Here is a 16564-nt window from a genome sequence, read left to right as displayed (position 1 = left end):
GTAAAGTACAGCTCATTCTCAATAACAAAGGCCATACCATGAAATACAGTTCTTCTAGTATGTGTTGAACTTTTTCCTTTATACTTAAAGGGAAATTCAATTCTCTCTTACCTCTTTTTAAGGTAAGCAGTTGAATTAAGTCATCCTAAAGCAGTGCTTCTCAGCCGTCCTAATGCTGGGACCCTTTAATACAGTTCCTCATGGTGTGTGACCCCAGCCATACAATTGTTTTCATTGCTACTTCGTAACTAATTTTGCTAATGTTGTGAATTGTGATGCAAATATCTCATATGCAGACTATCTGCTATGTGACTCCTATGAAAGGCTGGTTTGCCACCCATGAATTGCAACCCACAGGTTGAGAACCACTGCCTTGAAGGTTGCGACATGATGAGTTTTTTGGCCTGTCTTTTTGTTTTGGGCTTTTTTTTTTGTCTTTAAAAAAAAGACAGTATTTCTCTATTCAGCCCTGGCTGGAACTTACCCTGTAGACCAGGCTGGCCTTGAACTCGAAGATCCTCCTGCCTCTGCCTTGTGAATAATGGGATTAAAGGTGTGTGCCACTACTGCCCAGCTTTTGCCTTGTCTTTTTTAGCATTGTAGATTAATAGTGTTTTATTGTTTTATACCCAACACTTATTTTTATTGACATATAACATATAGTAAAAAAGTCTACAAATGTGAAGTCTGTGGCTTGACACATTTACATCTCCCTTTTCAACACCCTGTAAGACTCCTTTCTAGCCAGACTATTCTCTCTTTACCATAGAAGATGCTTTCTGACCATCACTGAGGGTGGATTTTTAAAACATAAAACAAAAACATGTAAGCATACACCCTTGTCATCTTTGCTTCCTGTGAAATCTATTCATGATATTGCATGTCGCAGTCATTGTCATTTCTGCTGCTTCACTTGGCACACTTTTGAATAATGGCAGTTATTCTGAGCTTGATTTTTTTTGTCTTCTGTTGACTAAAGAGCATTAATTTTTGAACATTGTCCTACTTCCTTGTCTAATGTGATATCCTAAAATCTCAACTTTTACCCTCTATGCCCCTCTTCTGGAATCAACCATTTTATAGTTCTTTTTAACAGATATTGGAGTCTAATCTTGAAGGATAGGGTGCTCATTATACCTCTTCTAAGCTCTTTTTCTGGACAGAGGTTCTCAACACACACACAGACACACACACACACGTAAGTTCTTATTGATAGTTTCATCTCTTTTAACATTATTTCTCCCTAATGTGTTTTTCTTATATATACTTCTTACCATACAAACCTTGATTCTTAACATCTTTAACATAATAGAACAGAAACATTTGTGGGCAAATATAATTTATATAGCTTTGCACTATTGTACCATGTAGTAAATTCTGGTATTTTCTTTTTTCTTTACTTTTCCCCAACATACTAAATATCCTATTGATTATTTGTGCATTTCACACTGTGTACCTTGATCACATTCACATCCCATTCCTCCCAGGTTTACCCTCCACCCTTGAGGCCACCCCCTAAAAGAAAAAAAATACATCAAGTCCAGTTTGTGTTGCCTCTATAGTCATTGGAGCATGGCCAAACTCCCAGTGGCCAGCCCATTAAAGATGAGTTTTTTTCATCCTCCAACCCCACCAGAAACCATCAACTGTGAAGAGCTATGCTGGTGTTTTCTAATGAGTAGTGTAAAGGCTGAAACACATCTGTGCTGCTCTTCAATCTTTCCTGCAGAAATGTGTGGTGGGTCTCCATGCAGCTCATCTCAAAACAGGAAATTTAAAAAGGATTAAGTCATTCATCATCCATCATATGATAGTAGCAGAAAGTTATCCCTGCTGCCCCCACAGTGGGTGTTTTTTCCCAGGGAAGAGCTGTGCCCTGACCAGCTACATTGTGACTGTGTCTCTTTGTCTATCAGATCAGTTTAGTGCCATCCATCCCATTTTCAGTCTATGGAAACCTTGTTGGGCATCAGTGTGGCCAGGTAATTCAAACTAGCACTTAGCAACATGGAGCAATTTGGGTAGTACCAGAGCCATCTTTCATAAGAGTCATTTGCAGTGAGGACTGGTGGTTTTGACTGAAAGCTGTTTTCGAGGCCATACTTTAGCGGGGCGTGGTGGCGCACGCCTTTAATCCCAGCATGTGAGAGGCAGAGGCAGATGGATCTCTGTGACTTTGAGGCCAGCTTGGTCTACAGAGCAAATTCCAGGCCAAGTAGAGTTACATATAGAGACCCACAGTAAATAACATTATATGCTAATTAAGGATCAGACCTAATTTCCAACATGTTGTTTTCAAACAAATTTTAGCAAAAGTGAAATACTAAAGTAGTTAACTTGGCAATTTAAAATTAAATTCGCCGGGTGGTGGTGGCTCACGCCTTTAATCCCGGCACTAGGGAGGCAGAGGCAGGTAGATCTCTGTGAGTTCAAGGCTAGCCTGATCTACAAGAGCTAGTTCCAGGACAGGCTCCAAAGCTACAGGGAAACCCTGTCTCAAAAACAAAACAAAACAAAACAAAACATCGTTAAGTACTACAAATAGAATAATGGTTAAGCATGGGGAAGGCTCTCAGGAGAGGAGTGGTAATGGAAAGTCAGTTCTTATACAGAAAGAGGTCTAAAACTGTATTCTAACCCTGAGTAACCCCAACTCTAACCCTAACCCTGAGAACTCTAGCCCTAACCCGAACCCTAGCAGTTTTATTGAGATATAATTTGCATACCGTACAGTTTGCTCTTTTGACATGTACAGTTGAGTTGTTTGGGGTAGATTCAAAATTGACAGCCTTCACCACTGTTCTAAATTCAGGCTTCCTCAGGCCAAAAAGAAACCTCACATGCATTAGCAGCAGTCATTTTATAGTTCTAATCAAATTGTTTGTTGTTTTATTTTGTTTTTGTTTGTTTTGTTTTCTGGGACAGGGTCTCTCTATAGAACCCTGACTGTTCTAGAGCTCACTATTTGGACCAGGCTGCCCCTCCTACTCACAGAGATCTACCTGCCTCTGCCTTCTGATTGCTGGGATTAAAGGCAGTGCCTCCATGTCCAGCTTCTGATCAGACTTTCAGTCGTGAGTAAAGAACTGTTGCAAAGTTTATGTAAGTAATGAAATGCCACTTTTTCTATAGTAACTATAGAAAATAATTCTGAGTTAGGGCAAAGGTTTTGGAATTATCACTATAAATGTTCTGAGTAAGTTTTTGTTAAAATAGAGGAGGTTGTACTCATGAGCTCTCTATGGATTCTTTTCTTTAAAGGGACAAGATCAAGACTAATAGAACATTGTAGAAAACCGAGTGCTGTGGTCATCTCTGAAGATGGATTATCTTCTGCAAGTTAACCAGACACCTTATTCTACCAACTCTTAATCATGGCACTATTGTTATTCTGAATGCTTTATTATGTTGCTTCCTTTATATTGACTCAGTGTTTCCCATAGAGCGCTTCCTCTAGTGAATCCACTCGTACCTTCCACTAAAGTTGTAACCTGAACAGTTTGTCATGGTGTTTTTCTGTGGCATCACTTGCCTCCGTCACAGTAGAGCACGGAGCCTCCTTAGCACTCTTGTACCCTGTACTCTGTATCTTATCATGGATTTAGCATCTAAGTCTTCCCAAGATTCTGAGCACCTTCCTCTTTCCAGGTACAGCAGATCCTACTGTTGACTTCGTGACCTCCAGCTAGGGCCTGGGGAGTCTGGAAGGGGAAGGTGTCAGTAGAGTACATCTTGCAAATTCAACCCCACGGTTCTTCCTGTTCCATATATGCACCGCCTTCACTCTCTGAATCAGTGTTGTGCCGACTTCCATCTGACTGTATTCTCATCGTGAGGTGTGGTACTTTCGGATTAAAACCTACTCATCTGTATTATTTTTACTTTAAAGTTCGTTTGCATACTTCTCTTCCATTGATTAAAGTACTCTAAAAGTTGTTTTTGGAATTTCTCACTTAACACCTTGGTTTGAAAGATCTTAAATGAAAACCTACCATCTAGCCAACATCAGACTGTAAAGAGTAGGAAGTGCAGTTGTGTGTTTCTCTGAAAGCTGCCCTGCCCTATTCCTGTTTCTTTGCCGTATGAAATTCTTCTCGTAGTCCTCTTAGGAACTAGAAGCGCCTTCAGGATGCACTCGCCTCACCATAACACAGATTGTCAGAGGCGAGTATAGTAGCTTATTTTGAGAAATGTTATAGAGTGGATCATTTCATTGTCATTACTTTTTACCAGTTTTAGAACTGCACTCAATCTGACTTTTGTTTCCCTGTGTAACAGCTCTGGCTGTCCTGGAACTCACTCTGTAGACCACACTGGCCTCAGACTCACAGAGATCTGCCTGTCCCTGCCTCCCGAGTGCTGGGACTAAAAGGCTTGTGCCACTACCGCCTGGTCTTCAATCTGATTTTGTAATCCCTTTTGCTAAAAGTTAGAAGTAGGAATTAGCAGAGGACCTGTGGTAAGGAAAGACAAGTGATGTGATATTTGTTCTTAGTAATAAGGCTATTTGAGAGTCTGGACTCAAACCGGTACCTAGCTTATACAGGTCCCTGTTAGGTGTTTCTCTGTTCATTATATTTTTTCATGTGTATGTCATCCACTATGACTGCTGCTTTCATTTACTGTATATATAAATGTTTCCAGTTTCTCAGTACTGAATCCAGATGTAGAAGTTTTAGTTTGTAACCAGGCTTGGTGGTCCATACCTGAAACCTCAGTACTCCAGATGTCGAGGCAGGAGCATCATGATCATAGCCTGGGCTATGTGCCAAGAGTCCCTCTCAAAGTTTTGACTTGTATGACTCCTGCTGTATCATTACTGATGTAGCAGTGTAGTTGTGCCCACTGCTACCACACTGAAGGCTTTTGCCTCAGAGATTTGCTCTGACTTAGATGAAGTTGGCTCAGTTGTAACTTTGAGGCACACAGCATCTGTTTCTTTCGATTCCTTGTATTATCTGAGTTTCTGGTGAGTTCCTTTTTGTCTTTATAAAGACCTCATTACAGAGCTGACATAGTCAAGCAAAAAGAATGTTGGTAAATATCAAAGAGACGGGTGAGAGAGACTTATTGCACACAGAGCTAAGTCAGTATCTTGGGGAGGGGTTGAGCAAAATGACTGTTTTCTTGTGAGGAAAGACTGAAAATAATGGTCTTTTATATTTCAAGATCCTGGCTGCCTTAGAAACACCAGCTCTATGTCTCTATCTTACTGAGTCTCGGTTTCCAGCCATCTTCCTTTATACTTGCGAGTTTGACTGTCGGCGAATGGAGGTGACAGTGTCATTGTGGCATTGATTGCCTTGCTTCAGCACTGTTTTCATTGTTGGAGGCTGCCCATTGTTTGCCATACTCCCACACCAAATAACACATCAGGCTTGGTTATGGCATAGAAGAACTGTATCATTTTCTCTTAAACTCTTTTCTGCAATTCCAGTTTTGTTGAAATGTCTTGAGGATTTAATGCACAGTCCTCCCCTAACACTCTTAGACTCCCCGCTTGTCCATCTAAGCCTAGTGCGCTCCAGCTGCTCCTGTCCTGTGTCATCAGTGAGTTCCCCTCAGCTCTGTGCCGGCCGGAAGAAGAGTTTCTGGAGCATTGATGTATCCTTTCTGCTGCTAGTGCTTGACCCTCTGAGCTTAAGCATGCCTCTCTGGCTCTATGAATTTATATAGTACAGATTGATATTGACCCATTTGCAGCTGAATTCTTCCCCATTTCTCTGTAATACCCTCCAATTTACATTCTTATTTTAAGTATTTGGGAGCCATGTATCCTGTTTGAAACTGTACCTGGCACACAGTAGGTACTTAATGTCTATTTTGTTGAGCAAAAGAGGAAAACTGATAGACATTTGCGGTGGTGGCTGTAGAAACATCTTCCTAAGTTCTTCAGATCTAACTTCAAATTGGTAATGATTTCAGGTCAAGAACTGTGACATTGTGCTGAATGGCGTTTTATAGTGCTAAGAGATGGCTTGAAAATGCGGAGAAGTGACAGGGATTAAAAAATGGATCTACGTGAGCCATCTGATTCTTTGTCTCTGAATATTTGGTTGTGGATTCATAGCACAAGGGCTTCTTTCTGTCTAGCGACATGGTTTTATAGTCTTTCTTAGAGATTCCAAAGAATTTAACATTCAGCACCCCAAGTGATCCTTAGAATGCCAGGAGGTAGACTAAGTAGCTTTTAGTTTTAGTGTGAATTCCAAAGCAGTGAAGTGGCTTGCCAAGGAGACATGAAAAATGAGAAGCAGAACCAAAGTCAGTGCTTGGGGGTTCCTGTCCCTAGGCATATTAATCCTTGAGGATGATTTGGAAGTCAACAGTTTTCTGTAATGCAAGGCAGCTCCACTCAGGAAAAGGTTTCTTTGGTGTGTTTCCATTCTGGCACAGTTAGAGGAGACAAGTGGATTAGGCAGCTTTTGCCTTGTAAAACAGACAACTTTAGACTAATATAGGTCATGACTAGAGTTTCTGTTTGAATGAGAGCAGCGTTTGCTGCCAGCCTTTTTGTACAAAGATTTTACATTTGGAAGTTGATGGTTTTGTGTTTTAATAGACTCAATTACAGCTTCAATTAGATGCTCTTGCCCAGTCTTTCTATTACCGGTACTTAGAGTAATAGCTCGACTGGCTATCAGAACCTTGGAACACATTCTTTAGAGACTTACTTCATTGTCTCTATCTGCTGGTGCGCTGATTCGTGAGTCCAGATAGATTTTTCTCGCAGGTTTGTAGGCAGCCTGCTTGTTTGGCATGGTTGCATGTTTGCCCTTGATATTTTGTTCTTTCATTTCAGTGTAGCTCAGGGTTGGTAGTTGTCTGGTGACTTTGCCTGCTACACAGTGACCTAGGTCACATATTGGGCCTTATTATATTTTGTATCATTTTGTACTGTTCTGTTCTTCAGAACTTTGTTTCTCTGTCAGCTTTGTGTTACCCATCTTTCACAAATATCTTTTGTATGGCTTTTATCTCTTGTCTTTCTTCATGTGTGATTTTCCACCCTTGAATCCTATCCTCCATTTCACGGTTTTCTCTACTGTTTCTGTAAGCCTCGTGACTTGCTTTCACGTATATCATTCTCATATGTTTTTTTTTTAATTTGCTTCTCTTAACTCATTATTTTATTCCTCTTTCATGCCTTATTTCTTTGAGCATGAAACCTTTTGGTCTAAATTTTTCAGGATTTCTGAAATCATTCTTTTTCCAGAATGTATTTGTGTATCTTTTGCTTAGTCTCTCAGGCAGTCTCCTGGAGACCATGCTGTGGGATTGTGGCTTTATTAATTTCATCATAGATCATTTTTTGCTCAGTTTTTGGACGTGTGTGCTGGCCAGGGGGGATAGGACACTTACACAAACATGTATTGATTCTGTCGTCTTTGTCAGTGGTCCAGATGCTTAAACATTGACTTTACAGATAATGTCCTTCATAATCTATATGTTAGGAAACAGAAGGAACCAATATGGCCAGCAGGAGAGCACCATTAATGATTTAATCAATAAAGGATTTTTGTTTGCTGTTCTGGGTGAAAAGCTAACTTTTAACTCCAGTTCCTGTCACACTGGTTAGAGATAGCAGTGCCTTCTGGTTTGAAAATAGAGGGGACATATGAAATTTTAATGAACTTGAGATGTTATCAGCCATCAACAGTGATTAATTTGTTAATTAAATATGGTTGAATACTTCAAACTAGGGCATAATCAGAGCTATCCAGAGAAGTATAAACTTGTTCTATTAGCCTCACTGAGGGTGTTGGCCATTCTAAGAGCTTCACTATGACATGTTTTCTGTCTTTCCAGTCAGCCATCTTAAAAAGTAGATCCTTTAGAAATAGGAAACTCTGTTGGTCCTGCGGATGTACCCCTGGAATCCCAGCATGGAGGAGATGAAGGCAGGAACAAGTATAAGGCCAGCCTGGCTGCATCGTGAGAACCTGTGGGAGAGAAGAGGCAAGGAAGGAAAAGGGGGGGAGGTGTAAGGAAAGGCATGAAGGCTTTGTTATGGCTTCTTCTTGTTCTTTGTGAATACACACTCAAATGGTTTGTAGGTTTAGGGCTTACTGTTGAAGAACACGGGATAATGTTTTGAAAGTGTATTTGCAGGTAGATCATGGGGCTTGTTTGGAATGCTTGTAAGACGGAAACTTCCTTGCCTTAGTAGCCAGACATTGTAGTAGACAGCCAACAGCAAACTTTATCTCCTTCAGAGCTCCCGTGCAACAGTGAAGGTCCACAAATGATAGCCTCGCAGTATCCACCGAGCTGTGCATGAGGCAAGACATTCCCCTGAGGACAGTCGGCCTCGGGCCGTGCTGCTGGGGAACAGATGATTGAACATAGGTGTCCTCAGCTAAGGGAGACTGAAGTGAAGGGAGCAGACAGGAGGCATGGGGAGGGCGAGAAGGTTTAGTCATTGATTTCAGTGATATATTGTGTCTATCACATGCTAGAAACTATCAGTGCTGGGCCTGTGCCAGTGATCAAAGCAGAGTGAACTCCTGTTCCAGTAAGGACAAGATAGAGTAATTTCCTGGTTCACTTGGGATACAAGTACCGTGGGGAAGATGAAAGACTTCAATTTCATAAAGGACAGGTGTATTCTTCAGAGAAAGAAGTATTCCTGATTTCCCAAGTGAGTTTCTCCTTTTAATCTATCAGTCTGAAGTGTGAGTCTGTCTCCCATGCTTGGGTCTTCTTCACTCTCCCCTGCGGGGTCCCTGCTGAGGTCCGTGTAGTACAGCTTCAGTAGATTGCAGGGGATTGCACCCATTGCAGCCATTGTCTCCCTGGTCAGCTCTCACAATCAGTTCTCATGGAGTAAGAAGGGCTGCCGTTTGATTCTCTGTAGCAACAACTCACCATGGGTTTGGATGGCTAGCTCTCTTTAGGGTTTCACAAATGATCACTTAAGGACCAGTGAGATGGCTGAGCTAGTAAAGGCGCTTGTCATCGCAACGGACAACCTGAGTTCAAGCTCCAGGTCCCACGTGGTAGAAGGGAAGAGCCAGCTGCTGCAAGTTGTCCCCTGACCTCTGCACATGTGCTGGTGGCACATGCAGGCCCACCCACTAAACCAGTGTAGTGATGTTGTAGTCAAAAGTTGAGAAGTATCTGGATAATGAGGCTAGAGGTAAAATTGCTGCTGGTCAGGAGGGGACTCTGTTTAGCACTTCACCTCATCTCAGAGTGGGAGGAAGGGTGGCTAAGAAGGCTTCCCTCTGAAGTCTACCAGGTGATATCAGCTGTGTCCACTTGCCAAAATCAAGGCAGTATTCCGGGCACAGAAATCTGGAGAAGCCTCTACTTGCTTATTTCTGTCTCTGAAGTAGGGACACAAGTCTACTTATCTCTGTGGTAGAGTTTAAAGTGGCCGGCACATGGGCTGTCAGTTGGTGTGCACCACAGCCTCCTGGCAGAAAATTCCCTTTCCCTCAGAGGGACTGCTAGAGCCACCGTGGGGATTTGTTCTCCGTGCCCACCCTTCTGACTCCTTGGGACAGATCTGAGTGACCCGGCAGTGAGAGCTTTAACTATTGGAGAAGGCGATGGAGTTGTGTTTAATAGTGTCCATTGGTAGATCCAGTTTCTCACCCTTTAAACTGCCTGATTTTCCATCGACAGAATCACCTTGGAGCATCAGGACCGAAAGTCTCCGAACATTTGGTAGCTCTGGACCTGTCTTAAGGAAAGCACACCTCACCTCACAGTAGCGTTTGAGTGTTTAACTAAGTCCAGATATCCCATATGCACACTCTGCTGTGCAGAGCTTTACCCAAACTTCAGAGCTGACCTTAGTTATCAGCATGCTTGCTCCTTAAGTGTAGGTGACTACAGGCTCAGTACCCATCAGTTCAAAGTGATGACATCAGCCTTCGATTTCCAAGTCCCTTGGAAATGAAAAAAAAAAAAATAAAGCTTGATGTGTGGAGTCTCATGGCCAAGTGAGGACTATTGAATTTTTCCGGAGGGAGACATTAGAAACACTAGAGTTGAGGTGGAAAGAGTTCCCGGGACGTCTGCACTGGAAAGGAGTATGAACTCAACCTGAAAAATGTCTCTCTTCTAGAAATCTCTGTGACATTTAGATTAATCAAGCATAATTAAATGTAGTTAGGTTTTTGTCAGATTGTAGTTCAAAATAATATTCATCTATGGAGAGGGTAATATATTCTGTAGAAATTTTATTAAGCATTTTAGTTAAGCAAACAGTAAGGAGAACAAAATCAGCCTCAGGAAGGTTAATTACTAAAAAACACAGAGGATAGTAGATTATGTAAATCATCTTAATTTTGAATACCATGGCTTGAGCTTTAATTTACATAGAGAGGTATTTTGGATTTGTTTTTCACAGTCTATTTTTCAAAAGTACCAAATTATACTTGGCATTCTTTAAAAGTTCTAATCACTCCAGGCTTCCATTAGTCTTGCTCTTTTTCCTATTAAAGTTTGCAAAAATGAAGAATAACAGTTTCCTTCCAGCAAATTCTCTTAGGATTCCATCTCGTTTGTGTAAATGATGAGAACTGTTTTTATTTCTTTACCAAATGGTGGCTTTAACTGAAGTATCAGGGGAGAGTGTATGAAAGCATTCAACCCAGGCGTGCCTTTATGGCAAGTGCTCACTTAAACGATAAAACCTGGCTCAGATTGGTTTTAGATGCTTTCTTTTTTGAGTAAAGGCTTTTCTCTCATCTTGCCTGTGTCAGGGAACAGGCTCTGATAAGATCTGTTCACATTTGATACTTGTCTAAATTTCATAGTGAGGTTCAGAAGTATTGTCAGCTCAGCAATATGAGCTTACCCAGGAAACCTGAAGTTGTCCTTTTCACAAGAAGTGACACCCAGATTTCCTTTGTGTAGGACAGAGCTGGGTCTAACACCCTTTGAGATCTTCATAGAAACCCCCTGCAGTTGGTTCTGTTTGGCCATTTGTTCAGCGGCTTTCTGTGAAGGTGCCATCTTCCTTTGGAACTGGCTCTTTTGCAGATAATAAGCTTACACTTCAAAGAGAGTCCCATTAAGTATTTCTGACTTCCTTTAAAAGTGGCCTATTAATTTAAATGCTCTGGATAACTTTTGCAAACATCAGAGATCTCATATATGTGGTAACTATGCAATGCTGGCCCTGTAGTTTGCTCAGTAAAAAGATACCAAAGTCTGGCAGGTGGTACTGGTCTAACTGCTCCGCAGCTCAACCTGACATCACGAATTGATGGAAAATAGCACAGTTGCAACAGAATGCATGCTCAGAACAGAACTGCTTCATGTCTAAAATGATCTTCCCTTCAGATGCTTGGAAGAGAAAAAATACAAAATTAATGTTCAGTTAGGACTGTGTTTTGGATATTGATGCGGGCTAGTCTCAAACTGAAAGGTAACTGCAGTAAGTCAGTGGCAGTCATTCAACCATGCCGAATGTCCCGTCCAGGAGAGCTTGTGAACTCAGGGCTAGCATCAAATGTGATACTGTTTACATCGTGACATCCCTTTCACGTCATTCCCATTTCCTTTTTGTCATTGAAGCTATTTTTAAAAACCTCAATCTTTATTTTTTAATTAAAAATCATTGAATATTTTTAGGAAGAACTGGCTTATGCCTTTAACTTCAATGCTGAACTTACGGTCCCACATGTTCGTTTAGGATATGTGAGTTTATTGACAACTGAAGCCGGTAGCTGTAGGGATCTGAGGAGACGTGAGACTGCCTGCCACTAAAGAGGGACCGTACCGGATCTTGCGGCCTCACTTGGCAAGTCCTTTCAGGAGGGAGAATTTTCCCAGCTGTTTAACCAGCATGGAAAGGAAAATGGCAGGTACAGCGTAGAAGGCCCTGTATCTGCTCCCTTTCTTGTTGAGTGTTTATGTAACTTCCCGGGGGAACCTTGCAGCGTCATTTGGTTTCTTTCCACATCTAACAGCTGACACGTGATGTAGACCAATAAATGTTTTTGAGACTACTAAATATATTGACTCAGGTGGACAGCAAAAGCCAAGTTTACCTACAGTGTATGAAGCTTTAAGTGATTTCAAATTTGAAAGGAGCTGGGCTGGGGGTGTAGTGCAGCGACGGCATGTGTGGAGGCCTGGCTTCCACCCGTAGCCTTGAAAACAGGAAACAAATTACTAGGAATCATGCTGCATGTTGCAGGAATTGTGTCCTGTTGTCCCCACAGTTTCCCTTTTGTTAGTCGCTCCAGACGCTTCTCTCTAAGCACTGTGCTCAGGACTGGAGCGCACGTTGTACTTGAGCAGTCGTGGACAGTGACACTTTAAGAAAGAGGTAGCTAGCCCTACTCTCTGCTGAGTTCGTGCTTTGATGTTATTTGAAATCATAATTGCTGCTTAAGTTTTATAAACAGAGCATTTGCTGTTCCAAGTCCCCACCCAAGTGCTTGAAATGAATCTGTTTCCTTAGAACACAACTTTGGAATGCCTAGGAGATGCTGGAACTAGGCAAAAGAGGTGTAAGGGGAAAGTTCAGTGCTTTGCCAGGTTCTCTTTGTAACTCCTTGACTTATTAGTGTTGTCTAAATGGAGTAATTGTGGGTTTGATAAGAGACAAATATTAACTTACACATGTAATAAATGTCCATTGCAGTCTGTACCCATAAGTTCAAGTCTGCCCTGATTCACTCTGTGCCTCTGTTGACTTAGTGATGAATGTACACACATGTCCACAGTTCCCGAGCAACCTTGTGGTTTGTAGAATGAAGCTCAGCCCCATAAGTTATGCTGTCATGAATGAGGAATGACTAGATGGGGTCATTTGTCACTCTGTGGTACACAGAGAGAAGTGTGTTGTGACTGCTGGAAAAACACAACCAGAGACCTGTGTGGCTTGGGCCGTGCTCCTCGTGAGTTGCTGAGCAATCTGTTGTTTGTCATAACCAAACCTGTCCTGCCTCACGCGGGCAATTCCGTACCCTGGTAACCAGAACAATAAAATGGCAGTTGTTTTTCACAGCTCATTAGTGTGTGTTTTCTGAGCTCTCTGTGGTCTGTGTTCCCATCACTCTCGCGCAGATAAACTTTGCCTTCTGTTTCTGAAATGTAACACCTAAGCAGCAGCAGGCTCCTTTGCAAGTTGCCTGGGATGCACAAGGACACTGACAAGTTCTTTTGATTGATCAGAGTGAAAAATCAATCATTTGTGTTCTCTGCAGCAAAGGACACTGAAATCACATTTTTACGGGATACCCACCTTATGCATAAAACACAGGAAATGTGAAGCGGTAAATGTCCCTGTGGCGTCTTCCTAAATATGGTTCACATGTGGGGGGAGAGGGGACCATGTGATGTCCAGTCAGTACACTTACGTGAGAGGACACTATGCTGTAGACTGTAAACAGGTATAAACTGGCTTGCTCTGAGCAAACCACCCACACCAGAATTATCTGAAATGACTAAATGCGAAGGCCTAGATTTTCTCTTTACTCTTGCAACTCAGATTCTCTGGGGTTGTGACTCAGAAATATTAATAAATGCTTCAGGAGAATGATTTTAGAAGTGCAAATCTGGGAGTTTCTGCAATAGCGTTCTGAAGATATCATGAGGATTTCAGTTAAAGGACCATTTCTTTCGTGCTGTCTTTCGGGAAAGGGGCAGCAGCAATACCACTGCCCCCGAATATATTTAGGTGCAATTACGTGCTTCCTAGAAAAAAAGATGGATTCTTCATATATTTAGCAGTGTGTCATTCATGCTAAGGACTCAGTAGTGAAGAGGTGTTGTTTCAAATTTAATATGGAAGCCACAGCTGCTCTATTATGTACTAATCAGTAGAAATCAATTACAATTGATTATTAAGGGGGTTAATGTCAGGAAGTTATGATCTGTTACTAGTTAGTTCTATTACATGAGCTTTTGTTTCCTCTATAAAATTACCAAGTTGGACTACGTGGTTTCTTAGACCCTTATCCAAGTTTGATGTTTTAGGGTACTTTAAAGAAAACCCCAAGTGATTAGTAATCAGCTACTTAGGCCAGACATAGCAGCACGCATCTGTAACCCCAACACTTGGTGGGTAAAGGCAAAAGGATCAAAAGTTCAAGGTCATCCTCAGCTACATAGTGAATTCAAGGGCAGCCTGATCTATGTGGGATCCTATCTCAAAACACCAAATAAAAATCAGCTACTTTCATGATTACCATTTTGCCTTAAGAATGCAGAAGTGAGTTTTGGTTTGAGAATTTTTACATCTGTGTTTTACCAATAGTCAGCCATTATACTAGGCGTCGCTCACGACTTGGGAACCACATTCTTGTGGCAACTGCTCCTGTCTTGGTTTTGAATTCACATAGTTTAGACTGACCGAGAGAGTCTTCCCCTCGAGACCGTGTCCTTCCATGAAGTTGCTGCAGAGATTTATGCTGCCGTGTGTTGTGTTTTTATTTCCTTGTCCTTCGCTTCCAAATCCTTCCCAAATGACTTCATAATGCATGCTCGCAAGTGATTATCTGCTGATGTTTTCCAGTGCTCACTTCACAACAACACAGAGATTAACACTTTGATCACATGAATAAATCATCAGGCTTTGTGTAGAAGAGATTGCCCTCCGGGAGCCGTTCCTGGAGACTACCCTCTACCACTCAAATTCTGCCTTGATGTTCTCGTTCTGTGTCTGCTGTCGGCGACGGCTGACACTGGCCACCTCAACAGTTAAAATGTGGCAAGCATTTTAAAATGACTTTGAATTATTTTGGAGATGTAGCCACCTGTGGCTGGTGGTAATAAATATCCATCTACTGCCATTTCCCCTGTTGGATTTTTCAGAAGCAACATTAAGCACCCTATTTTCGCCACTCACCGGCCTAGGCACTTGATGGCAGGTATCATTTCCAAATGTTGCTCTGTCCTTGGCCTCCCTGAGCACTGATGACACCACCAGCATAACAGTCTCTTTTTGAATAAGAAAATAACAAAATGATATGTCAATTTTTCCTGCTGCCACCCTGCAGCAAGAACAAGCCTCATCTTTGCTACCCACAAATCAGGCACCTCTGCAAACTAGCCCCTCCCAGGCACACATGCTTCCCCTACAGCCCAGGGGCTCTTGACCTGAGGCCTGGCCTTCACTCCAGACTCACTGCAGGGGCCCTTAGGTGACGAGTGTCACAGAGTGCTGGCAGTGCCTGGCAGAGAGTGGCCTTTCAGTGTGGCTACAGTGTTGGTGACACCCGCCTCTCTGGCACAGCAGCGTTACTGGTACTCTGTTTAACAAGTGATTGACAACTAAGAAGGAGAAAAGGCCTTGTTAGGTTGGGTTTGGGACTACAGGCCTCGCTGCTTTCTTCTGTGTGTACAGCCCTAAGGTAGGCTAGCATTACTCACTTCCTGTTTCCTGGCATCTTGCCCAAGCAGAATCTGTTGGTCCTCAAGAAAAATAAACTTGTGATTTCAACAACTGTACTCGATGTTAAAGCTTTCGGTGTGTTTTTAAGATTTGCTTTTTAAACTATGTGTCTCGATGAACGTATGCCACACATATGCAGGCTCCGATGGAGACCAGAAGAGGGCATCGGATCCCCTTCAGCTGCAGTTAAAGCAGCTGTGAGCGCTTAATGCGATTGCTGGGAACCAAGCTTCAGTCCTTTGGACGAGCACCAAGTGCAGCGAAGTAGTGAGCCCTCTCTCCAGCTCCTCAACGATTCTTTTAATGGCTTGATAAGCTAGTGTCATGTTTCCTAAAGTTTTCTGATTATTGCTACCTTAGCACAGTAATTGGAATGGAGCTTCCTATATGAAAACTGTTCTTCCTAAAACTGGTAATGCAATCATTGTAAAGGTAAATGAATGCCCTGTTCTTCACTTGAGGGATTCTTTCAGACAGTCTGTGATTTTAAAAAAAAAATTGAGTGAGACCTAGGGCGGGCATTTTATCCAAGAAGAGACTTTGGTCTATTCTTGGAGGTGCCTGGGCTTACTTGCCAAGGCCCTCAAAAAAGACTTGTCAACAGTAACTTCGGGAGCTCATCTCTGCCTTTCTGCTTATCTCTGTATCCTCTCTGCTATTTATGGTCTAGATGGGAGATGATGTTGCCAGTCTCTTCATCACACTCAGAGAATGATTTCCAATAGAAAGGGTTTTCAGATTTTAGTTTTTCTATTTTCCTCCACTCTGGTTGAGAATTGGAAATCTTCGCATTCTACATTTAGAGTACTCTATCCCAAAGAGATTAGGAGAATTGGTGAGTTTGTAAGGTAATTCTAAAATTTTACTCAATAGGATCAGATTAGCTCTTCATGTTTGTTTTCGGACAGGTTCTGGCCAGGCAGCTCAGGCGGGCCTGGTACTTGCTTTAGAGCCCAGCCCGGCCTCAGATTGTGGCACTCCTTCGGCCAGCCCCTTAAGTGTTGGGATTACAGGAGTGCATCAGTCAGAAGCTTGTGTGACTCCAAACATGGACTTTTCCTTAAGAGCTCATTAAGAATTAAAGGTAAGGACGGATAGGAGAGACAGAACTTAAGTGGACAAACCACAAGCGAAGATTATATGCCTTTGCACTTTTGTGTCCCCAGCACCTAGTGACCCCCTCAAATGTTTACTGACAACTTC

At 42.2% G+C, this 16564-nt stretch overlaps 1 protein-coding gene across 1 annotated transcript in view; it reads left to right on the top strand.

The window, feature by feature from the left end:
* Positions 1–3936, top strand: part of Pdk3 (pyruvate dehydrogenase kinase 3) — a 71916-nt gene extending 67980 nt beyond the window's left edge. The window contains exon 12 of the mRNA XM_038317214.1: positions 3262–3936. Within this exon, the coding sequence (XP_038173142.1) occupies positions 3262–3292 (31 nt within the window). The 3' untranslated portion in view covers positions 3293–3936. The remainder of the gene's footprint in view (positions 1–3261) is intronic.
* Positions 3937–16564: the final 12628 nt, after the last annotated feature.

Source organism: Arvicola amphibius, chromosome X (genome assembly GCF_903992535.2).
Source record: "Arvicola amphibius chromosome X, mArvAmp1.2, whole genome shotgun sequence".
NCBI classification, from domain to species: Eukaryota; Metazoa; Chordata; class Mammalia; order Rodentia; family Cricetidae; genus Arvicola; species Arvicola amphibius.
Note: the sequence above shows the minus strand (reverse complement) of the source record. Positions and strands in the feature narration are given on the sequence as shown.